General features: G+C 44.6%; 1 protein-coding gene across 1 annotated transcript in view; it reads right to left on the bottom strand.

The window, feature by feature from the left end:
• VDAC1 (voltage dependent anion channel 1) overlaps positions 1-22971 on the bottom strand; it is a 39443-nt gene extending 16472 nt beyond the window's left edge. Inside the window, exons 1-5 of the mRNA XM_075856344.1 lie at positions 22848-22971; positions 11116-11185; positions 9073-9122; positions 7797-7949; positions 7649-7701 (exon numbers count right to left, since the gene is read on the bottom strand). Of these exons, the coding sequence (XP_075712459.1) occupies positions 7649-7701; positions 7797-7949; positions 9073-9122; positions 11116-11182 (323 nt within the window). The 5' untranslated portion in view covers positions 11183-11185; positions 22848-22971. The remainder of the gene's footprint in view (positions 1-7648; positions 7702-7796; positions 7950-9072; positions 9123-11115; positions 11186-22847) is intronic.
• Positions 22972-24975: the final 2004 nt, after the last annotated feature.

Raw genomic sequence — 24975 nt, 5'->3', positions numbered from 1 at the left:
GACTGAAATGTAAAGAAAGTCAACCCCTGTGTTTGCATAATTCTATGACTCCCTGATTAGGTTATCGCTCCCTTTGGTTTGCCTCCACTCGTGCCCCCTTTCTTATAGGTCAGGGTTTTTGATATACAAGAATTGACCGACAGCTGGTCAATAAAAAAAGTAAATAAACAATGACCCCCGCCCCCCCCCCCCATCCTGCAACGGTGTCCTCCAAGATCAGTGGTCAAGGCCCCTAATTTTAAGGCCGGATTCACACGAGCGTGTGCGTTTTGCGCGTGCAAAAGCTCCATAACAGCTCCGTGTGTCATCACCATATGATGCGTGGTTGCATGATTTTCGCGCAGCCGCCATCATTATGACACGGTTTGTAAACCGAAAAGCACGTGGTGCTTTTCTGCTTTCATTCATAGCTTTTACTGCTGTTGCGAGAATCAAGCGCGTCACACGGAAGTGCTTCCGTGTGCTGCGCGTGATTTTCACGCACCCATTGACTTCAAGGACATGTCGTGAGTTTTACGCAGCGGACACACGCTGCATGAAACTCACGGACTGTCTGAACGGCCCCATTGACTAACATAGGCCCGTGCGAGGCACAAGAAAATCACGCGCGTCGCACGGACGTATTATACGTTCGTCTGTATAAGCCCTAATAGAAAGTTTTTTAGCATTTTTCCTTATTTACAGGATTTTGGTTTTACAACAAAGTAATATATAAATAAGCATACGAAGTAAAGTACTATAGACAGAAAATATCTGCACATAGAATCAGCATAGTAGTAGATTCTCAGTTAACACTAAAGGCCCTTTCACAAGGTAAAACAGGGCAACGATCAGCCGATGAACAAGCAAACGCTCGTCCATCGCTGATCATATCATTTACGCACCATTAAATATTACCATTGTCGGCAGCACATCTCCCGGTGTAGACGCGCTGCCATCACAATGTAAAATGCATGGGGACGATGGCTCGTACTTCTACATAACCAATCACTGCTCCTTGTGAAAGCAGCAAACGAGCACCGATCAACGAGATAGCTCATCGATGGGTGCTCGTTTTCACGGACCATATAATAGGACACTTAGTTTTTACAGTCTATTCATACAATAGCGAGTATCTAAAGTACATGTAACATAGGTTTACCCATATCCTAGAGAATGTCCTACATTTTATGGATATCTTCTATTATATATGGTCATCATTTGATTTATTTTCCCTGTATCTGTCTTGAGAATTTTCAACTTCAGGTCTACTCTGATACACTACTACATTATGTAACGGAAAAACAAAATTCCTAAACTTCGTAAAATGGTCCAATGGGCTCAAAAACTCTGACCCCTGTGCATATAATGAAATTCATCAGAGCACAATTTTAGACCGATTTATTAAAAGAAAATCTATCAACACCTATAGGTGGTGGTGGGCTCGCTTGCTTACAAGGCCCATGATTAACTTGGAGTAGATTTGTAGCAGAGCCTCAAAATACAGTAGCGTTTTCCAATAGTACCTACTAAGCAGAGCTATGCTGAAGTAATCTCCATACCTACCTGAAGCCAGAAAGATTTGATAATTATAAAAACAGATTCAAACACAAATGGAGCCGGCTCAACGTGGCACGAGAACGTGAACGTATCGCATTCCCAAAGTCAATACATGCCATTTTACCAGTTTAAACGTGTAAACAAGGACAAACCGATGTAAAGATATGGTCACAGTTCACAAAGATTCCATTGATTAAAATGAAAGGCGTCCTTGAAACAAAAATGTATGCTCCTAAACTTCTTTGTAGAAAAAAAAAAAAGAATTTATAATGCGTGCTGCTGACATGTGGAATTCCATGGCATGACTGCCCAAGCTGCTGCCGCCTCCTCCGCTGTCACAGAGCCAATCCAGATCGGAGTCAAGTCCAACATACTGGATGCAAGAAATAACTGCGGGCCTTTACATGGGGCTGTCAGGCATCGCAACCCTACAAACCACACTCAAATGAATCAGATCTTAGCCGAGTTGCCACTGAGTGAACAGTAGACAAGTAGTAAAAGGGGTTACCTGGGTTGTGAATTTTTTTTTGTAAGGAATGGAAATGAAATAAGCAAAAAAAAAGCAGTACTTAGCGGACGCTCCAGCGGCACGCCCAATGCTTGTTTACAGGCACATCGCATGTAATTGCCGCAGCCAATCAGAGGGCTCATTGGTGACGAATCGTATTTCCCGCCTAATGGTGGAAATACAACACATGTCCACTGAACCCTACCAGGATATATCATAACTTGCTAACGAAAGAGTTCTAAGACATCGGGGCGGCGGTCCCTGTGGTATTTTCTCTGCATCCTCTTTTCTTACACGGGTCCTACTGCTGTTTATTTTCACATGCTTCCTGGATGTAAACAACCATCGGGCTTGCCGCTAGAGCGTCCGTGCTGGATTGCCGGGGCAAGGATAAGTACCGCTTCTTTTGCTTATTTATTTAATTTACAGCCCTTACAAAAAACATTTAACAACCCAGGTAACCACTTTTTAAAGGAAGATAGGCATACACTTGTCACTGAGCCATACTAATCAGATTTTTGTAAGGGTAAACGACCAGGGGGGCGATGTGCACGGCACCGACGGGTGGGGGCACAGCCGTTCACAAGGGGGCGAGGTGCGCGGCGCTGCCGTTCACAAGGGGGCGAGGTGCGCGGCGCTGCCGTTCACAAGGGGGCGAGGTGCGCGGCGCTGCCGTTCACAAGGGGGCGAGGTGCGCGGCGCTGCCGTTCACAAGGGGGCGAGGTGCATGGCGCCATCTACAACAGGGGGGCTGTGTGGCGTTAACTACAAGGGGGAGCTGTGTGTGGAGCTATCTACAGGGGGCTGTGTGGCGTTATATATAAGGGGGACTGTGTGTGGCGCTATCTACAGGGGACTGTGTGGTGTAAAATGTAGAAATGGTTTTATGCTTGTTACATTAACAGGTTCCCGACCGCTGGCCGTATTTATACGGCCAGCGGTCAGGGTCTCTGAAGTCCGCCGTATAGACTATTTACGGCGGCACTTCAGAGACTGTGCACGCGCGATCGCGTGCACACAGCTCTATACCCTGGCTGTTGCTAACAGCCATGGCCACTGGGCAGAATGTCAGGGGTCAATCTTTTGGCCACTGAACATGTGATCGCTGTGACAACCAATCACAGCGATCACATGCATTTCTGCATAGAAAACAGTGTGCACGCGATCGCGTGCACACAGCCCCGTGCCCACGCTGTTACCAACAGCTCTGGGCACTGGGCAGAGTATCAGGGACCAATCTGATGGTCCCTGAACATGTGGTCGCTGTGAAAACCACAGCGACCACATTTGTTTTATTTTGACTTTTCTGGCAGCAAATCTCCTGCCTCTTTTCTTCTCCTCAAACATTGTTTCAGTTTAAGGAGAAGAAGAGACTCGGGAGAATTGCTGCCAGAAGATTACAGTTACAGTTACACAAAAAATACAGTTACACTATAAAACATTCTCTGTATAGATAGATTTCTATCTATCTATACAATCTATCTATCCATCTATCTTTTTTTCTATCTACCTTTCTTTCTTTTATTCTATTAGAATAGGCATGTAGGGAGTATATAATTATATATATATCCACATATATATAATATATATAGCAATAGCGGTTTAGTTTTTTGTTAGCGGTAGTGTAGATATATATAGCAGTTAGTTTGTGTGTTTTATATTAAAAAAAAAAAAATTAGTTTAGTTAGTGTTAGTTACGTTATGGCGAGGAAGTTGTTTAGCGCCGAGGAGGCATACGCCATGCTGTGGTCTGAGTCGGAGACCGCATCAGAGATGGCGTCAGAGATGGAACCTGTTTTGGGCAGTGACGATGATAGCGTCACTTCAGGTTCATCTTCAGGGGACGTTGTCCCTGATGCAGTTGAAACTGCAGAACATGAAAGCGCAGTGCCAAGTAGCGCTGTAGCACGGGACAGCCTGGTCCCTCCAGTTCAGGCTCTTGTATGGGCACCTGCCCCATCTTTTGGGCCTAGAATCCACGGATTTACTGCCACTCCTGGCATAACCGTGGAAAATACAAATTTTGTCCAAATGGATTACTTCCATTTATTTATAACGGACGACATCCTAAATCAGATTGTCCACGAAACAAATTTATATGCCACTCAATATATAAGGCAGAAACCTTCATCCACCCATGCCAGAGATTGGACGCCCACCAATTTGCAGGAATTAAAAAATTTTTTGGGGCTCACCCTAAATATGGGTATTGTCGAAAAGCCCTCCATTAGGTCTTACTGGTCAACAAGACCTGCCCAAGCCACCCCAGTATATTCTGCAGTAATGCCCAGGTCTCGTTATGAGACAATAATGAGGTTCCTCCACTTCAATGACAACGCACAGGCCCCCCCAAGTACCGATGCAAACCGGGATCGGTTGTTCAAAATAAGACCGCTAATAAATTCCCTGAATAATTTATTTCTGCAACTCTACACCCCTGAGCAGAATGTAAGCGTGGACGAATCCCTCAACTTCCATGGCAGACTTAGCTTTCGCCAATATCTACCTTCAAAAAGGGCAAGATATGGCGTTAAGCTTTATAAATTGTGTGAAAGCGGGTCAGGATATACCACCGCCTTCAGAATTTATGAAGGGCGGGACCGCACAATAAATGTTCCTGGATGCCCCCCTGATCTTTCCACCAGCAGTAAGATCGTGTGGGAGATAATGCAGCCTCTGCTTCACAAGGGGTACCACCTGTACTGTGATAATTTTTATTCGAGTGTGCCCCTGTTTAGGCATTTGCATGCTGCAAGGACTGGGACATGTGGTACCATGCGCAAAAACAGAATTGGTTTTCCACAGCAATTAGTGGGGAAGCGCATGTTAAAGGGGGACTCCTGTGCTTATGCATCTGAAGAATTGCTGGCGGTCAAGTTCAGGGATTGCAAAGATGTGTATGTGCTAAGCACGATTCATACCGGAGGAACAGTGGCAGTGAGGGAAAGAGGGGCAACATCGGACAAGCACAAACCAGTGAGCGTGTCCGAATATAACAAGTACATGGGGGGGGGTGGATTTAAGCGACCAGGTTTTACAGCCCTATTTAGTAAAACGCAAAACTAAAACCTGGTACAAAAAAGTGGCCATTTATCTGTTACAGGTGGCAATCCACAATTCATTTGTGCTCTATAAAAAAAAAAAACAGAGGCAGAGACACATACCTGGATTTCCAGGAGAAAATTATTGAAGGCCTCATATTTGATGTTCAGGACACCCGAGAATGCCCCCAGTCTGAGGATGTCACGCGACTGACTGAAAGACACTTCATCAGTCGGATTCCCCCAACACCAACCAGAAGCAACCCCCAGAAAAGGTGCCGCGTCTGCAGAAAAGACGGGCACCGCAAAGAGTCCCGATATTTCTGTCCCTCATGTCCCTCGCAACCAGGCTTGTGCATTGAGCCATGTTTTAAAAAATACCACACTGTTCTGAATTATTAGATTTTAGTTAATTCGTTGAAAATATATTTGCCCTACATTACGTTTTTATTTTTCCCCTGATTTTACTCCAAGGGTGAGGGAGGGAATGGGTGGGTGGGGGGTGGATGTCATGTTTGCATATTCTCTAAAGTTCATCTGCTGGAGAGCTCCATTTGCATAAACCTGCAATTTCTTATTTTAGAAAACCCCAAAAAATAAATTCCCATTATACCCCTAGATGAATATTTTGGGATTTCTGCTTCAAGAGCAGATATTTTGGAAGTGTTATAGAAACTCTGTTGAGTTTTGTAAAACCAGCTTTGAAAAAAAGCGATTTGTGAAATAAGCTTCTTCTATCGTCCGCCCTCCTACTTCTCTATGTGATAATAAGGCCCACATATTTGGTATCCCCATGCACAGGAGAAGTGGAAGAATGTGAAAGGAGATGAATTTTGACCGTGGTCTATACTGTGTGTGAAAAATGCTGGTATAAACTGACGCATTTGCTAAAAAATTGCTAATTTTATTTTGATCCATCTTATTCAAGAAACTTTCAGAAGAAAACTGGACTGTCTAAAAATATGATAAACCCCTTGAAGAAAACCTTGTGGGGTCTACTTGCGTGAATGAAGTAATTCATGGGGTGATTGTAATCTTTCAGCAGCATTACGCCCCCCAGAAAACCGTATGCGGCTATAAAATCAAATGCAAAATTCCTGGACCGAAAAGGCCAAAAAGCCTCCTTTTATGCCAAGCCCTGGCACATGCCCACACAGTGAATAAGGCACACATATTTGGTATCCCCATGCACGGGAGAAGTGGAAGAATGTTAAAGGAGATTAATTTTGTCCGTGGTCCATACCGTGTGTGAAAAATGCTGGCATAAACTGACGCAATTGCTAAATTCTTGCATTTTTTTCCAATTTTGCCCACTTTAGAGAAAAAAATAAAAATGATATATACTGACAAATGCCACTAAAACAAAGCCCTATCTGTCCTTTAAAAAGAATGTAAAATTCAAAGATGAACTTTATTCACCTGCTGAGTTATAGTCATCTAAAGATGCGCATAGCAAAATTGTGACATTTGCTCTGGTCATTTAGCTGTAAAACAGCCTAGTCCTTAACCGGTTAAAAAAAATGGTGACAATTTTTTTTACACATAAACATGGCGAGAGGGAAGGAGATGTCGGGAAATAAGTTGGGAGTGGGCGCCAATATGAATCTTTGGCCGGGTGCAGGAGAATCTAGCTACGCCTCTGCTCTAGGACCCTCACCTATTGGCAGGACAGGGGTACGGTGATCTTCGAATGTCTCTTATGTCAGAAATTAAGCTGCGATAATACATGAGAGCTAGTGGAGACAGCAGCATCCTGGAGTCACAGTCCACGCATCCAGAATGCATTACTGGCAGGGACACATCAACAGGAGAAAAGTCAGAAACTAGCGGTAGGATGAAAACTGAATATCAGAGGGTCTGAAAATGTTCTTTTACTTAAAGGGGTTGTCCAGGCAGGGGGTGGTTTTTCATACTGATTACCTATCCAAAGCATAGGTCATCAGTGTATATGATCGGTGGGAGTTCAACACCCAGACCCCGCACCGATCAGCTGTGCCTCCACGCACCGGAAGTTATGCAGTGGTCGGTGCCGGAAGCAGGTGGCTCTGGTCGCAGTATTGCAGCTCTGCTACTATTCAAGTTAATAGGAGCAGAGCTGCAGTAACCCAGCACAGGTGCTATGCAGTGTACAGAGCAACCTGCTTCCAGCACCGACCACTGCATAACTTCTAATATCCGGATTGGAGCCGACACAGCTGATCGTGTGAGGTCCGGGTGTTGAACCCCCACCAATTATTATACTGATGACCTATCCTTTGAATAGGTCATCAGTATGAAAAGACACCCCCTGCCTGGACAACCCCTTCAAGGTAATTACTAACATATATAAAAATAATTTTCACATGTCAAACAGGTCCTTAGACTTTAAGGGACAGTTGAGCTGTTCCTAAAGAATCAAGACTGTTGGAGACATGTCAAGGCATTGTGTCATTCGAATGACATCACCAATATAGCTCTTGTATTAAAATCATGAAATTGTGACACAAAGCTCACTAGAATATTACACATTACATGAATCAAGGAATCCGGGTGTAGGCATAGTTATATAGTCACGTCTTACCCAGTGTTAGGAGAAAACGAAGAGTCAAAGGTCAACTTCAGTCCTTTCGCAAGCTGAACAAAAAAAGAAATTGGCCAGTTGCATTTACTTTTGTCGGATACAGATTAGGAATGTGAATCTACTACATTTTGTCAGGTCTCTTCCTTACCTGATCTTCTACAGTGATCTCAGTGCCTAGTGTGTTATCAGTGTTCCACTTCTCTGTAAACGTCAGTCCATATTCTGACCACTTGTATTTGGTTTCCAGGCTGCCACTGACTTTACTGGTCTCTGCATTTGCTGAACCGGAGCTTGTAAATTCCTGGATAAACAAAAACGATGGTTACCACCTCATAGGTGTGCATCTCATAATTGTGTTAGCTTTGTCAGTACCTGCCGGACCTGGAGTGCTAAATTTCTGTACAAATAAGAAACTCAGCGTAAAAAATACCTACTCCTAAAGCTGGGTTTATACATCACAATAAAATCTTAAATCAATCCAACCCCCAATCATTTTTTACTAAGAGGTATTCTTTGAGACCACCGTTTAAGCCCCTAAACTAATATGATCAACTTCCCCATTTACAGCCATTTGTCCCTATGATAATTTATTTTTGGTCAGAACATAGCAAGAATCTCAACGTAAATGTCACACGTAGGGAATGACATACTGACAGTGCATCTCAAAAACTTCAACATTAACCACTGTATGACTCATGATAATTGATTGTATTATCGATATAATGTGCTGCCCAATGTCCGGTTGGCAGGGATCCAACTAATGTGACCCACGCCGACTGATAAAACTAAGTAAAAGCAATATTCGCAGCGTGCCACTTCTACTTTTGTCTCTGCTAGACTTTTTCCAGGCGACGAGGGCTTATTGACTAGAACAGTATTAAAGCGGTTCAACTTTGAATAATGATTAAATTATGGAATTGCTATTTATGCAGTTCCTTAATATAATCTATTTTTTATAGTGCCATCAAATGTGTAAAATTAGTAATGCATGTTTCTCCTTTGCTTTTTGCAATGTGTTTGCTGATCCTGGTTGGCACACACTATAAAGGGCTCGTCCACACGCTTCGGAATTGCCGCGTTTTTCCCGGATGGAAAAAACGCAGCAGAAAACATTAGCAGCATAGTGGATGAAATTTAACAAATCTCATCCACATGCTGCGTAAAAATTCAGAGCAGAAATGGACCTGTAGTACGTATTTTTCAGACCGCAGGTCAATTCCTACTGCAGAAAGAGGCCAGAGGAGAGGTCTCCATCTCCCAACATTGTGAAAAACAAAGCAAAGTACGCACCATTTTCTGCCGTAAAAACAGTAGGAAATGATGCGTTTTTGCCGCAGCGGAATGTCTGCGTTTTTCAACGGAATTGCTGCAGAAATTTTCTGAAACTTGTGTGGACAAGCCCTCAGGAGGTTATTTCAACTTACCAGCCCATTTTCAGATTTTGTTTTTAAGTCCAGCTTTATGAAGCCAAAACCTAAAAAAAATAAAAGAAACCGATACATTAGGAAGCAAGGATAAAAAAAAAAATACACAATTCCACATCCGGAGTCTTTTCTGATTGACAGTTAACAATACAGTCATTCTGATGCTGGCCATGTACATGGCTTAAAGGGAATGTGTTGCCAGCAAAACATGTTTTGTTTTTTTTTAGTTAAACATTTAGTGTGTAGGTGATTAAACATTGTTCAAATTTTTTTTATTTTTTTCACGAGTCAGGAAATATTATAAATTAAATTCTAATTTATAATATTTCCCATTGCTGGTCACTAGATGGAGCTATTCCCAAAATTGCAGCATTGCATGTGGTAAAGCAACCACATTGCTTTTTGATGCAAAATTGGGAAAAAAGCACTTGCTCTAGTGAGCTCTGAGAATCCCCCCCTCCTTTATCCTGGCTAGTGCCGGGATAAACGAGGGGTTTGAACGGTGTAACCTCCTACACTGTGTGTCGCCATTTTTTGAGCTAACACACAGTGTAGAAGGTTTACATACAGTAGTAAACACACACACACAAACACGAACATACATAGAAATCTCTTACCTGCTCCTGTCGCCGCGGCTCCCTCCGGCCCGTCCGCTCCGTCTGCTGCCGCTGGTCCAAGTGCACAAGTCCGGAAGCCGCGGCCGGAAGTAGTAATCTTACTGTCCGGCCGCGACTTCCGGTCCACAGGAAAATGGCGCCGGATGGCGCGCATTTCAAATTGGACTGTGTGGGAGCGGCGCATGCGCAGTTCCCACACAGACGGCGTACACAGAAGTGGATGGGACGGGACCCGTTCGCAGTCCCTATGGGACTGTGGCTGCCGTATTCCGTGTCTGTATGTGTCGTTAATCGACACATACAGAAATGGAAAAAAAAATGGCAGCCCCCATAGGGAAGAAAAAGTGTAAAAATAAGAAAAAGTAACACACAAATTAATCCAAACGTTTTTAATAAAGCACTAACATCTTTAACATATAAAAAAAAAAATTGTGATGACACTGTCTTTAAAGAGGCTCTGTCACCAGATTCTCAAATCCCTATCTCCTGTTGCATGTGATCGGCGCTGCAATGTAGATAACAGAAACGTGTTTTTTTTAGTTTTTTTTTTTTTAAACGTTCAATTTTGGCCAAGTTAGGAGCTATTTTATATATATGCAAATGAGCTTTGAAATGGACAACTGGGCATGTTTTTTTTCGTATGTCCAACTGGGCGTGTATTGTGTTTTTAACTGGGCGTGTTTACTTGTTTTACTAACTGGGCTTTGTGGAGAGAAGTGTATGATGCTGACGAATCAGTGACCAATCAGCATCATGGGCCTCTTTAAACCTAAGCTCCACTGTGCGGAGTGTCACAAGCCTCAGGTCCCACAAACTATAGGATGTATAAATCTGCTGTGAGGATCAGCTGCATGGGCCTCAACCGGAGAATCTCCAATATAGAAGAAAATTCAAACCAGTGGAGCCCTGGTCTGCAGCTACTAATACATTACATAAATAGCAATTCCTGAATATGTACAGTAAGATTATTTTAATCCAGTGTCAATGGGACTTGATAAGATTCTTAAACAGTCAATAAAGGTTAGAGAACCTTCAAGAAGAATTAGGCTATGTTCATTCGTTTTTTCACGCGCGGCCATGGAGCACCGCGGACATAAAACCCACGAAATACGCTTTCTCTGCCTCCCATTGATGTCAATGGGAGGTCAGAGGCGTAAACGCCCGAAGATAGGGCATGTCGCTTCTTTTTCCCGCGAGGCTGTTTTACCGCTCGCGGGAGAAAACCGTGCCCACCTCCCATTGAAATGAATGGGAGGCATTATAGGGCCGTTTTTGAAGAGTTTTGCGGCGCGGTTTCCGGAAGGGTGACAGCTGTACGCACTTTTCTGACACAATTTGTGCCAGAATCCTGGCGCCGTTTGCTTAGCAAATGTCCCCTAGTATAGAATACTGATTACAGGAGAGTAAAGAAAAGTTCAGAATTTACCATATCCTTTGGTGAATACATCTCGAGCAGATTTTCCCAGGTCAGCATAAGACGGAGGTACTGCCATTTTCTACAAAAAAGAAAGGAAAATTAAAAACATTATTAAAAATCAATAATAATAAACTTAGGAAAGCACAGCTCACTAAAGTTGCACGAGATATTAGATAACTGTAGCCTCATAAAAAAAACTAAAAACCTGGAACAGCTCCCATTAGGATTTGATGAAGACAGCGGGAAGATTTAAAGAGACCTTCTCGCCCAGCCAAACCATCAAATCAAAAGGATACGTCTGGCCCTCCCTATGAGCAGAGGGAATTGTATGAACAGTATAAAGGGCTCCCATCAATGACAGCTTGTACACACTACACTTCTATTTCCCACACTGTAGCGCAGCGCTGTAACACGGATCTTAGTCACACATTCCGCACTGTTGTATGCCGTGCGAAGCATATACAGTGCCGACATTCTCCCGTCTAGCACTGCTGCAAATAACCACAAAGGCAGGAAAAAAAAAAAAGAGAGCAAATTAAGAGGACTCAAAACCAACCACTCTATCCAAGCAGAATGTCAGGAACGATTCATCACGCACTGCTGCTCCTAATGCCTTCTGGGTAATCTGCCATTTTACAATCTAGCAGGGAAAAGAGCTTAGTAGAGGCCAGATGTGCTTGGCTATCCGCACATGTGAACCAAACATATAAGGATATTTTTCAAAGCGGCTGTTGTAGCCCCCCCCCCCCCCCCCACCCAACGGTGAGCTGAATGCAGGGGAAGAAGGGAATTGGTGTGGCTTGTTGGTTCCTGCTGCTGGGACCCCATAATCAGCAAGTCCCTGTCTCTCCAGTATCACTTAAGATGCCCATTAAAATAAATGGCCTACCGGTATGACGAATGGCAGGCTGGATCCTCCAGAGGAAGTGCCGTACTTTGTAGCGTCCCAACCCTCTCTACAGCATCCATATGCCCTATTGCGGTTCATGACAACACTTCGAAAATAGCCCTTATCTAATATGAAGTCATAACTGAAGCCTCTGCCTTTAGCACCGTTCCAATAATACGTGAAAAACTGTAAGAAATCTAGAGTTTAACAAAACCACATTATGCAATATATTTCATAGTAAAACAGATAGTGATTTCTTTTTAATCCTAGAGTACTAGAAGCGGCCAGCAAATAATTCCCATTAAATGGTGATGTTTTCTCTTTCCCTTGCTTGGTAACCACAGTCAGTGGTGGGATTTAAAGGGGGACACTAAACTAGGAAACGTGCAAGACTACAAGTGCCTACAACAGGGCTCATTTACTCTTAATCCTCACATGTGACTGGGGAGCAGGGACCCTTTTACACCAGCCAATTATCAGGCAAACGAGTATTCGCAAAACGCTCATTCACGATAACTGCCCTGTGTAAACAGCAACAATCCGCCGACGAATATGCAAACGCCCATCAGCTGATTGCATCGTTTACGCAGCCTAAAATATCGTTGTCGGCAGCACATTTCCCTGTGTAAACCAGGAGATGCGCTGCAGACATGATAGAAATGTACAGGGAGGAGCGATCGGAGTAGCGATCGCTCTTCCCCATACATTACTGATAATAGATCCCTGTGAAAGGAGCGCCGATCAACGAGCAGTCTCGTCGATCGGCACTCGTTTACATGACCCTCGCCGGGCTGTGTAATGGGACCCAACTGTGGGATTGTTTGTCTGGTCTCTTACTGTACACATGGCTGTGGGAGGGGGAATTGGTGGGGAGGTTCCTGCTGCTGCAGACTGCCTTCCAGCCAGTAGGAGTTGCGAGAAAGAAGCAAAATTGGATGCATCCTGGGCAAAAAATTTGAGATCTCTGTTACACACCAAATTCTAGGACAGTGATGGTAAAGAGTGGCAAGTTTCACTAAATTAGGTTGGTAAACGCTAAACTATAATAAATCAAAGGTTAAAATTATATAAAATCGAAATCAACATCCCTGAAGCAACTCTGATCCTTGAAAGTTATAATCTCAGAGCAGATAATTCTACAAGAACGATCTTACTAAGTATATAGACAAGCGTGGACGGCTTTGGGGCACTAGTAGAGAAGGGGCGAAGCCCTTTGGTACTGCGTGCCAAGAACCTGTGCAGGACCTGCCCCAGAAACTGCACTATAGCCCATAGAAAGGGGGTGGAGGAGGGAACAAACAAGACCTTTCTGTCTGGGTGTTAAAATCCTTCACAATAGGTCATTTTGATGTTTGCTATGGGAGCCCCCTCCCCTCTCGGTTAATGCAGAAATGCCTATATGGATTGGTAGAAAGGGGATGCCAGTAATAGCGGAATAGATAGTGAGCACTATACCGTGTGTTACAGCGCCACTTCCCTACCTAGAAGGCCTCTTTTACACAAGAATATCAGTGCTTCATTTTTGTACTTTTTCTTTGGCAAGCGTGTTTGGCGGATAAAGCAGACACTTTTTTTTTTTGCAAGCACCACGTGGCCAAAAACCGAACAAGGCAAACACTTATGCTATTGCAGTTTTGGCCGCAGCTCATCCGTTACGCGTTGCCTTAGGGTATTTTCACACGCAGTCGTTTCAGACGTAATTTGGGCAGTTTACACCTCGAATTACTCCTGAAGAAACAGCACCATTACACCTCCAAACGTCTGCCCATTGCTTGCAATGGGATTTATGGTGTTCTATTCCGACAAGGCTTACTTTTACGCGCCGTCAAAATACGGCACGTAAAATGACGCCGCGTCAAAAGAAGTGCAGGTAATTTCTTGGGACGTTTTTCATCGACTCCATTGAAAAACAGCTCCAATAACGGCCGTAAAATATGCCCGCGAAAACCGTGAGCTGTTACAAAAACGTCTGAAAAATCAGGAGCCGTTTTCGCTTGAAAACAGCTCCGTATTTTCAGACGGATTTTGCTAAGCGTGTGAACATACCCTTAAAGGGGTTGTCCAGTGCATACAAAATGCACACCATTGTGAGCTGGCTTAACAATAATTTTTATTCGCTGGACAATCCCTTTAAAAGGTACCATACACGTGAGATAAGTAGGGTGATGTTCGGACAATCGTTCATCCGATTCATATTCGTTAAGCCGACTTAACTTTACACATTTCAGATATTGCCCATATCGGTGCATTGTTCTCTACATGTCCGACGACTGAAGAAGAGTAACAGCCGAGGTAAAGCCAAGAGTGATGTAATGAATAAAATGGTATCGATTTCCAATGTTCCCGCAAGAAAGCACCACCCACTTAATGTTAACGCCGCCTACTTTCCTCCTCGGACAATCGCGTGCAGTTCATCTGAATGACCCAAATACAATTTAACTTTTTCCAATACTCAGAAAACAAATTCCAACACGTTCCGACCTGATTTTTAGAAGATGACTGTCATCGATCGCCCAGTTAGAATTTCACACGTTTGATCAAAACCGTTCACGTTTCGCAGCTTTCGTCTAATGTGTATGGGCACTTTTACTCATTCTAAACTTTAGATGACCGCTATTATTCTTCAAAACAATCAGGTAATATAATATCACAATATCCAAAGGCAAAACAGAGGAAAACAAAGGGATGCAGCTCATTTGTCCAGATATAAAACCTACCCTCATGTTAGATGGTTGTGCGTGTGCAGTTTACTAGAGCTACACCTGCTGATGTCACCGGTTAAATTTAACCATTTAGCTGTTGCTGTCAATCACAAACATGACAGTTGTAGATGGGACAGAGCTGGATAAGTAGCAATGCATGACCGCAAAGCAACACATCCTAAAAAACACAAACCTAAAAATACGCAGCATAAAAAAAAACAAAAAAAAAAACAAAAAAAAAACAACACTGCAGCCTAGAGACAATGTGTAAAAAAAAATTGATTGTTTTTCAAATAAAAAAAAAAAATCACTGTTGTCTACATTACAGCGCCGATCAGATTATGCAGGAGATATATAATCTGGTGACAGAGCCTCGAAGGACCTTATGTCAGATGGACTTTGCAGCATTTCTGTCCTGTGTGAATCCAACCAGACACTCCCAGCCAAATGCCGATAAACATTTTCTGGACAGAAATCAAAGCGTGCTGTGGATTTTCAAAACCGCAGTATGGTCATTCTGTTCTGGATGTTCACTGCGGATTTCAGAAAAACAAAAAATGTAAAAAAAAAAAGAACACAAAATGTGCACCTTTTGCTGTAGAAAACCCTTCAGAAATGCTGTGGAAAATCTGCAGGATTTCTATCCTGTGTGAATGCAGCCTTCAGGTGCTACCAAATTTATACAGGTTTTTTTTATATTTTACAAAGAAAAATCCATTTATTAAAAACTAACTTTTTCGTCGATTGAGCGGTGTGAGGGCTTATTTTTTGCAGGACGAGCTGTTTTTATCGGTACCATTTTTGGTACCACCACTTTTTAGAACTTTAACGCTTTTTATTACAATTTCTTTATTTTTTTTAAGCTAGGGTGACAAAAAAAAATAAGGAAAATAAAAACAGCGATTTTGGCAAATTTTAATTAATTAAATTTTTTTCACACGCGTTCACCGTGAGAGTTAAAAAATGTTGAGTTGTAATAATTCGGACTTTTACAGATGCAGCGATACCAATTTTGATTATTGTTTACAATAAGTTTTCAACTTTTACATTTTTATTTTTTTTGCTTTTTTACAATTTTTATTAGTCCCCTTAAGGGATTTGAACCAGCTGCCGATGAGCCCCCCACTTATCAATGCCTCAGATATCGTGGTCACGATAGACGGCAGAATTTGAGGGGTTAAATGGCCAGGAACAGCGCAATCGCTGCTCCTGGCCGTTAGTCCCGGGTTCAGCTATAAGACACAGCTGATACCTGCAGGGTATGGCGTGCGCTCAGCCTGTGGGTGCGCTCCATGCTTCGCTATAAGGCTGGATTCACACGAGAACATTACATCCGTAATGGACGGAACATATTTCGGCCGCAAGTCCCGGACCGAACACACTGCAGGGAGCCGGGCTCCTAGCATCATACTTATGTACGATGCTAGGAGTCCCTGCCTCTCCGTGGAACTACTGTCCCGTACTGAAAACATGATTACAGTACGGGACAGTTGTCCCGCAGCGAGGCAGGGACTCCTAGCATCGTACGTAAGTATGATGCTAGGAGCCCGGCTTCCTGCACTGTGTTCGGTCCGGGACTTGCGGCCGAAATACGTTCCGTCCATTACGGACGTAATGTGCTCGTGTGAATCCAGCCTAATGCTCATCACATACATGTACGTGATAATACATCAAGGGGTTAATGGTCAAGCTAGGTAAGAGAATCCTGAAAAATAAATAAATTTAAAAAAAAATTCAAATGACGTTATCTGCAGCATTTAAGTCCCTATAAAGACTGTTCACATGGCAAGGTCAAATTTCTTTTTTGACGCAATTTACGCAAAATCATGACAAATTGGCACAGTTTTGTCACGATTTTCAGAAAATTGTGGCAAAAAATGCAAATGGCCCACGGTGTGTGAACCCAGCCAAAATGTTTGTTTAACAGGGCCTGTTCACATCAGCATTCAGTTTCTGCTGATGCGTTTCGTCTGAGGAACCCATACAGGAACCATAGCTTCCATTAGCATTACCATTGATTTCAAAAGGTAATGATTTAGTTGCTAAAGGCTTCTGTTCCGTAAGGCTTCCGTTATTTTGCACAGAATCAATAGCGCAGCGGACTACACTATGGTTTCTGCTAAAAAAAAAAAAAAAAAAAATGGAAACCTTACGGAACGAAAACAAAACGGAAGCCAATTGCAACGGAACCATTACCATTTAAATCAACGGTAATTCAGACGGTAGCTATGGTTTACGTTTGCCTTTCTGTCGATGGGTTCGTGACAGAAAGGTCTGACGGAAGAAATCAACGGAAGCCGATCATACCCAAACTACGTTGAATTTTATCTGTAAAAGGAGCATTTCGGGGGTGGCTGTTAGTTCCAGTTGCACCGTATTTAGCAGTGTGGTATAGGAGTTGAGCACATGTACAACATTTCAGAACTGGCGCAGACTTCGGTTTCATTTTTACCAGCTTGCAGCATTAGGCTATGTTCACACGGAGTATTTTGACGAGTTTTTTGACGCGGAAACCGCGCCAAAAAGCTAGTCAAAAACGGCCCGAAAATGCCTCCCGTCGATTTCACTGGGAGGCGGGGGCGGTTTTCACCCACGAGCAGTAAAACCGGCTCGCGGGAGAAAGAAGCGACATGCCCTATCTTCGAGCGTTTCCGCCTCTGACCTCCCATTGACTTCAATGGGAGGCAGAGAAAGCGTATTTCACTGCGTTTTATGCCCGCAGCGCACAATGGGCGCGTGCAAAAAACGCAAAGAAAAACGCCGCGAAAATCGGCGTGCAGGGAGAGTAAAATCTGCCTCAAACTTCCAAACGGAATTTTGAGGCAGAAATTCTGCCTGCAAAATACTCAGTGTGACCATAGCCTTAGACATTGATCATGAGCCATGCGATGTGTCAGATATTTAGTTTTTACATTGCGCCAAACTCGGTTAATACATCTGGCTCAATGTGTCCTGAAAATCTATGTTATAAAGTGCCAATTATACAGCTCTATATTTGTCCCCTGTGTGTAAGTAGCTGATGTCACAGATGCCAGACACCCACTTCAATACTCTACTAATGGTGGCGCAGAGACGTGAAATTGGCCCCTGAGAAAACACCAACATTTTTGGCACTGGAGGGAGAGTCTTTACCTAGTTTAGTGACAATCATTGCTGTTTAAGCGCTTTACGTTTTTAACTCCAAACATATTTTTGCTCATCTTAAAGGAGAACTCTTATAAAGTTCATATAAAATATTTATCGAAAAAAATAAAAAAAAGTGTGAGCTAAGAGTGGTCTAAAGCAACCAATCAGAAAAATTACATTTCATAACCTTTATTTCAATATTCCATGTTACCCTATGATTCATTTTTATAAACCGTATCCATTGCGCGGCTTCGCGATACACATACTATATGGTTTTAATAGCAGCAATCATGATGTGGACGCTGAAACTGCAGAATTACCTGCAAAATCGCCATTAGCTCTAAATCTGGAATCCACCATTTTGCGGCCCGCTGCGATGCGTGTCCTCACTCATGCTTGAGTTATGACTTAGATCAGTTATCCAGTCTGTTATTGCAGGTAGATTTCTTTTTTTATAGAAAGCCCGAGTTGTGCTGTCACCCAAAGTGCAAAAAAAAGTGCAGAGGTGCCACACAAAAAAGTGCACAAAGTATGCGTTCTATCGCAGCCCTACTCCTAAAGGAGAGAAGCCCCGCATAACCATTCCCCGACCCCCCAAACCATAGGCCAAGAGGATTGAGGATCAATGATCCCCCCCTTGCCGGAGCTTAGGGGAACCCAACAACTCTCCAAGGCTTCTACCTGGGCTGCCACCCACCAGTGTCCACCTTGGAGCCTGCATCTGGTTGCGCCTTGCAGATAGATGGCAAGTTTAAACTTAACATTTTACTTCTGAAGCATATCCCTAAAAAAAGAAAAATCCCGTGTGAAGTCTTTAGAACAGGTAAAAAAAACTTGGAGAATGACATAAAAAAAAATATATATATACAGTAGTTTGTGTACAACAAAGGTTCCTTGCCCTTTCACTGCCCTCTGCTAGGCCAAGATTTGCATAATGGGAGACCGTCCATATAAAAGCCGCTTGTTAGGCTGGGTGTATGTAGCAACCAGACAGTTGGCCATGACTCAGCTACTCAGCCCTAAGCCGGAAAGGCAGAAATCTCCGCTTCCCATTCACAGGTCCTCCCTCAGGGGAGCGCGCGGTAACTGCTGCAAAGCAACAGCAAAGTGGATAGAAATGGTGAAGGTTAGAAATGCTGCACCTAAATATTCACCTTCTAGTAAAGGGGTTTTTACACTGGGCGAATATCGGGCAGACGAGCGTTCAAAGAACACAGGGCAGCGATCAGCAGATGAACGATCAAACGCTCGATCATCTGCTGGTCGTAAGTTTTAAAAAAGCGAAATATCGTTCCAGCAGCACATCTCCCTGTGTAAACAAGGAGATGCGCTGCAGACATGATAATAAGAGCAATAAAAGAGCAATTGTAGTAACGAGCGCTCGTTCCCATCCATAGCCGCGCGTTACCGGAGCAAACGAGCGCCGATCACGATGTCTCATTGATCGGCGCTCGCTGCACGGCCGATCAGCCGGCATAAAAGGGCCTTTACTTTGCAAGTGCTTATCTTATGCATGCTGTAACTCAGTATAGCCAATTCTCATCCACAGCTGCATTCTTAATTCTGCATGCTACTGAGCTTAAAGAGGCTCTGTCACCACATTATAAGTGCCCTGTCTCCTACATAATGAGATGGGCGCTGTAATGTAGGTGACAGTAATGCTTTTTATGTATAAAAACTATTTTTACCACGTTAGGAGCGATTTTAGATTTATGCTAATTTGTTTCTTAATGCCCAACTGGGCGTGTTTTTACTTTAGTCCAAGTGGGCCTTGTGGAGAGAAGTGTATGACGCGGACCAATCAGCGTCATACACTTCTCTCCATTCATTTACTCAGCATATAGGGATCCTGCTAGATCACTATGTGCTGTCTTATACTTACATATTAACGTTACTGAAGTGTTTAGATAGTGAATAGACATTCCTTCCAGACAGGACGGGATGTCTATTCACATTCCCGGGACTTCGTTAACGTTTATGTGGTACTTACAGTCGAGCAAAGCGTAATCTCGCTGTAACCTGTCATTTACAGCGTGATCTCGCGAGGTCTGTGGCAAATCTACATATGAGAAACATGCATATTTTGTGGCGGATTCACTGCGGTCAGATCTGTGGTGTAAAAAATCTGTCACATGTGTATTACCCCTAGGCCACGTGCACACATTAGTATTACGTGCAGATTTTCTACTCTAGGCAAACTTCCCAACTTTCAATGATGTACAGAGAGACAACTCATGTAAAGACATTTTTATTAAAGAGGCTCTGTCACCACATTATAAGTGCCCTATATTGTACATGATGTGATCGGCTCTGTAATGTAGATTACAGCAGTGTTTTTTATTTCGAAAAACGTTCATTTTTGACGGAGTTATGACCTATATTAGCTTTATGCTAATGACTTTCTCAATGGACAACTGGGCGTGTTTTACTATATCACCAAGTGGGCGTTTTATAGAGGAGTGTATGACGCTGACCAATCAGCTTCATATACTTCTCCCCATTCATTTACACTGCAGATAGCGATATAGATATATCGCTTTCTGCAGCCTCATACACAAACACTAACATTACTGCAGTGTCCTGACAATGAATATACATTACCTCCAGCCAGGACGTGATGTCTATTCAGAATCCTGACCACTTCTCTGCACGTCTCTGTGATTTACAGCACAGCGAGCTCTCGCTGTGAATGACAGCTTACAGCGTATTCTTGAGAGACTACGCCTGCTATGCTGTAAATCACAGAGACGCTACAGAAGTGGTCAGGAGAATGAATAGACTTCACGTCCTAGCTGGAGGTAATGTATATTCATTGTCATGACACATGAGTAACGTTGGTGTGTGTGTGTATGTGGCTGCACATAGTGATGGAATAAGAACGCTATCTGCTGTGTAAATTAATGGAGAGAAGTTATGACGCTGATTGGTCACTGATTGGTCAGCGTCATACACCTCTTTATAACGCCCACTTGGTCATATAGTAAAACACGCCCAGTTGTCCATTGAGAACCTCATTAGCATAAAACTAATATAGGTCATAACTCAGTCAAAAATTATCGTTCTAAATAAAAAAACAAAAAAAAAAAAAACACTGCTGTAATCTACATTACAGCGCCGATCACATTATGTACAATATAGGCGACTTATCATGTGGTGACAGAGTCTCTTTAAATGTTAAGCCATGCCTCTTACCCCTCCCAAACCCTGTCCATACATATCCTGTTTCCTTTGTGACCCTACACAGTATCATGCCCCCACACAATATAATGCTCCATACAGTATCCTGCCTGCATAGTACCCCCCCCCCCCGCACAGTATGAAGCCCCCATAGTGCCACACACACACAGTATAATGCCCTCCACACAGTAAAATGTTCCCATAGTTTAATGCGCTCTGTGCCCGCCCACACAGTAAAATTTTCCTATAATGCTCCCCCCCACAGTATAATGCCTCTTAGTGGATCCTAAAAATATTATACTCACCTAGCCCTGTTCCCACGATAAATGGAGGAGCTGCCACTGCAGGTTTCCTCCAGTCTGTGCCATGCATGGCTCAAAGCAAACGGGCGATTACGTCACTGCATCACGTGTCTGCGCCAAGAGTCACAGTGCGAATGGTGGAGCAGGGAGCTGACAGCTCCCTACTCATCGGATTCAACTATATCTGCATCCTGAAGAAGACAGTTGATACCAGGACATGTTGCCGGCCGCCCAGGAAACAGTCTGGATTTCTCCGCTGGCTCCAGAACGGTCGGGAGGTTTGACATTGGGCTATTTTTCAGATTGCCTTTGTCCGATTTGTAAATGGACACCTGGCAACTATGACGGCATGTAACACACTGGAATATCGCTCTCTCCGGCATACACATTAGAGTTCATTTCCCAGGACTCCATCAGTATGTATGCAGCACAGGCGTGTGGAGGTGAAGGATACCGGAAAGTGACGGTGCAGATAAGGATCCGTCAATGGTTAACAATACAATCGGCATGGTTTCACAGGAGCGTACAATATGTCTACCATCTGTTCATTTATATATTACAGACAGAACTGTCCCACATTCATGGAGAATATGTCGTTCAGGCCTAGACACGATCCACCGAACATACGAGTATCCCAGGAAAGCAGCCATGGCTACGTATAATCCTCATATTACATGCTAGTAGACTTCAATTATATATATATATATACACACATACATGTGGAGGCCTACACGCTGCACGTCATACCCATGCCTTCAGGGAATGACGCCAAATGAGGAGCGTCCTTCACACTCAGGGTCAAATGACATCTTATTTCAGGGCCACAACACACGGCTCTGGTCCTGGATTCCCAGAATTCCAGCATCTTCTCACATTGGGGTAACAGCTGGTGAATGCCACTCCATTACTTGGGTGCGACTTACTACCCCAGTCACAGGAGAACACTAGAATGCCACACGTTATAATCACCGCTGGCAGCATGCCCTGGACGACCTTGAGCAGGGCAAATCTATAGTAAATGTCCGCATCCATGGCGAGCAGTACGAGGCCTGGCAGAGCATCATTATTACAACGCTCCTCTCAAGGTGAATGGTCCAGAGAGGATCTGCAGGGCCATGAGCCAACATCGTGTTCCCACCACAGCTGTGAGGAGATGGATAGAGAGAGATCGCCCGCGAGGTAGACACCGTCCAAGGTCTTGAGGCCATCAGTCCGGTAAGGGACATATAGAACATGTCAGGCAGGAGACTAATCCATGCAGACAATGGAGGTCTCCCGAGAGCTGCGAGTACGGAGATCAGGCCGAGTGTGCAGCAAGTCAAACGGTCCTCACCTGTCCCACAACCACCACCCTGCACAGCACACTACAACCCCACAACCGGCGCCATGCACCGAACAGCTGCAGAGGTCGCGGGCAGCCATGGCCTCATGTATCCGGGAACACTTCAGGACAGCGCGGCCCCCGGGACGGTGCCGCAGCGACAGTACGTGACCATACATGCGTTATATGACGGGATTACCGGGCAGTCCCGGCGCTGCTCTTACCTTTGTGTGTCACAGACCGCGGTGCTGCAGCTTCAGATGTGACTGACAGCGCAGGAGGCGGAGCGGTAAGGGGAGGAGCACTGGGGAAAGTCTCGGAGTGTCGAAGTGACGTCAGCAGCACTCCCTCTGGAACGTGATTGAATCTCCCTGGCGGCTGAATCCCAGAAGTCTGATGTGAATGGAGCTCCGATTACTGGGAGGCGCAGAGAGCGGATACTGAGGCAGCAGACCAATCCACAGCTCCATTATTATCATCGTGTGACTGACCTTAGAAATGTCAGGAGCGCTCATAGCTGGTGTATGGGTGTGCTCACAGGCAGGGGCGTAACTCGGAAAGACTGGGCCCCATAGTAAACTCTTGACAGCCCCCCCCCCTGTAGATAACGCCATACAGCCCCCCCTGTATGGAACGCCATATAGCCCCCCTGTAGGGAACGCCATACAGCCCCCCCCTGTAGGGAACGCCATACAGCCCCCTCTGTAGAGAACGCCATACAGCCCCCCCTGTAGGGAACGCCATACAGCCCCCCCTGTAGGGAACGCCATACAGCCCCCCCTGTAGGGAACGCCATACAGCCCCCCCTGTAGGGAGCGCCATACAGCCCCCCTGTAGGTAACGCTATACAGCCCCCCTCTGTAGGGAACGCCATACAGCCCCCCCCCTGTAGTTAACGCTATACAGCCCCCCTGTAGGGAAAGTGATACAGCCCCCCCTGTAGGGAACACTATACAGCCCCCCATGTAGGGAACGCCATACAGCCCCCCCCTGTAGGGAACGCCACACAGCCCCCCCCCTGTAGCGAACGCCATACAGCGTCCCCCCTCCCAAAAAAATGCGACCTACAGTGTGTCCTACAAAAGACATGTATCCCCTCTCCACAGAATCTCCACAGGATAGGGGATACATGTGTGATCGCTGGCAGCAATAGGGAGAACGGGGGACCGAAAGTCCCCCTGAAGTTCTCCATGACAAACCTCTGACTTCCGGCGTCTGCGCAGCTCAATAAAAATGAAAGGAGAGCTGGTCACGCATGCGCACAAGCACGACCGGCGCTCCATTCATTTTTACGGAGCTGCCGACACAGACCCAGGAAGTCCGAGGTTTGTGATGTTGAACTTCAGGGGACTTTCAGTCCCCCGTTCTCCCTATCGCTGCCAGCGATCACACATGTATCCCCTGTCCTTTGGATAGGGGATACATGTCTTTTGTTTATTGGCAGAGCGGGGAGATACCTCCCTGCTCTGCCGTAGTGTTCAGTGGCGTCGCGCTGTAGCAGCCATAGCAGCTGCTAGCGGAGCCTCCGGTCATGGCGCTCCCTCATGCCGCTACGTCTGACTGACACACACACACACACACACACACACACACACACACACACACACACACACACACACACACACACACACACACACACACACACACACACACACACACACACACACACACACACACACTATATTAGGGGCAGCAGGATATATAGGGGGCAGAAGGGTATCTAGGCGCAGCAGGGTATAGAGGAGGCAGCACAGATCTGTATTTTATCTGTTCTACTTTAATATTGAATACACTTTTACAAAGAGACAAACACATGCATGGACAGAGACACACACACATATACACACACTGTAACATATACACATACAAACACAGAGACACATACTGTATACACAGACACACATGGACACTCACCAGGGGCGTAGCTAAAGGTTCGTGGGTCCCGATGCAAAGGTTCTTCTTGGGCCCCCCCCCCCCCCTCAATTTCTCAGGGCCGATGGCCCGCAGCTTTCAGCTGCATCGCTGGGTCTCCTAAGTGATCCAACAATTCAGCACTAGCAGCCAGGGGCGTCACTAAGGACTTAAAACATCAGGGGGAATAGCCCCAATACATATGTGCCACAGCCAAAAAAAAATGTGTGCGTGTATGAATATGTGCATATATATATATATATTTGAGACAGCATATCTATAGCACAATGACCATAAAGCTATGGATAAAATTAGATACAGTGGCTTAGCAGACAGTATCACACATGATAGGATTAGATACAGTGGCTCAACAAACAGTATCACACATGATAGGATTGGACACAGTGGCTCAGCAGACAGTATCACACATGATAGAATTAG

Source organism: Rhinoderma darwinii, chromosome 3, assembly GCF_050947455.1.
Source record: "Rhinoderma darwinii isolate aRhiDar2 chromosome 3, aRhiDar2.hap1, whole genome shotgun sequence".
In the NCBI taxonomy this organism is placed as follows: domain Eukaryota; kingdom Metazoa; phylum Chordata; class Amphibia; order Anura; family Rhinodermatidae; genus Rhinoderma; species Rhinoderma darwinii.
The sequence above is the reverse complement of the archived record's forward strand: the minus strand, read 5'-3'. Positions and strand labels throughout refer to the sequence as shown.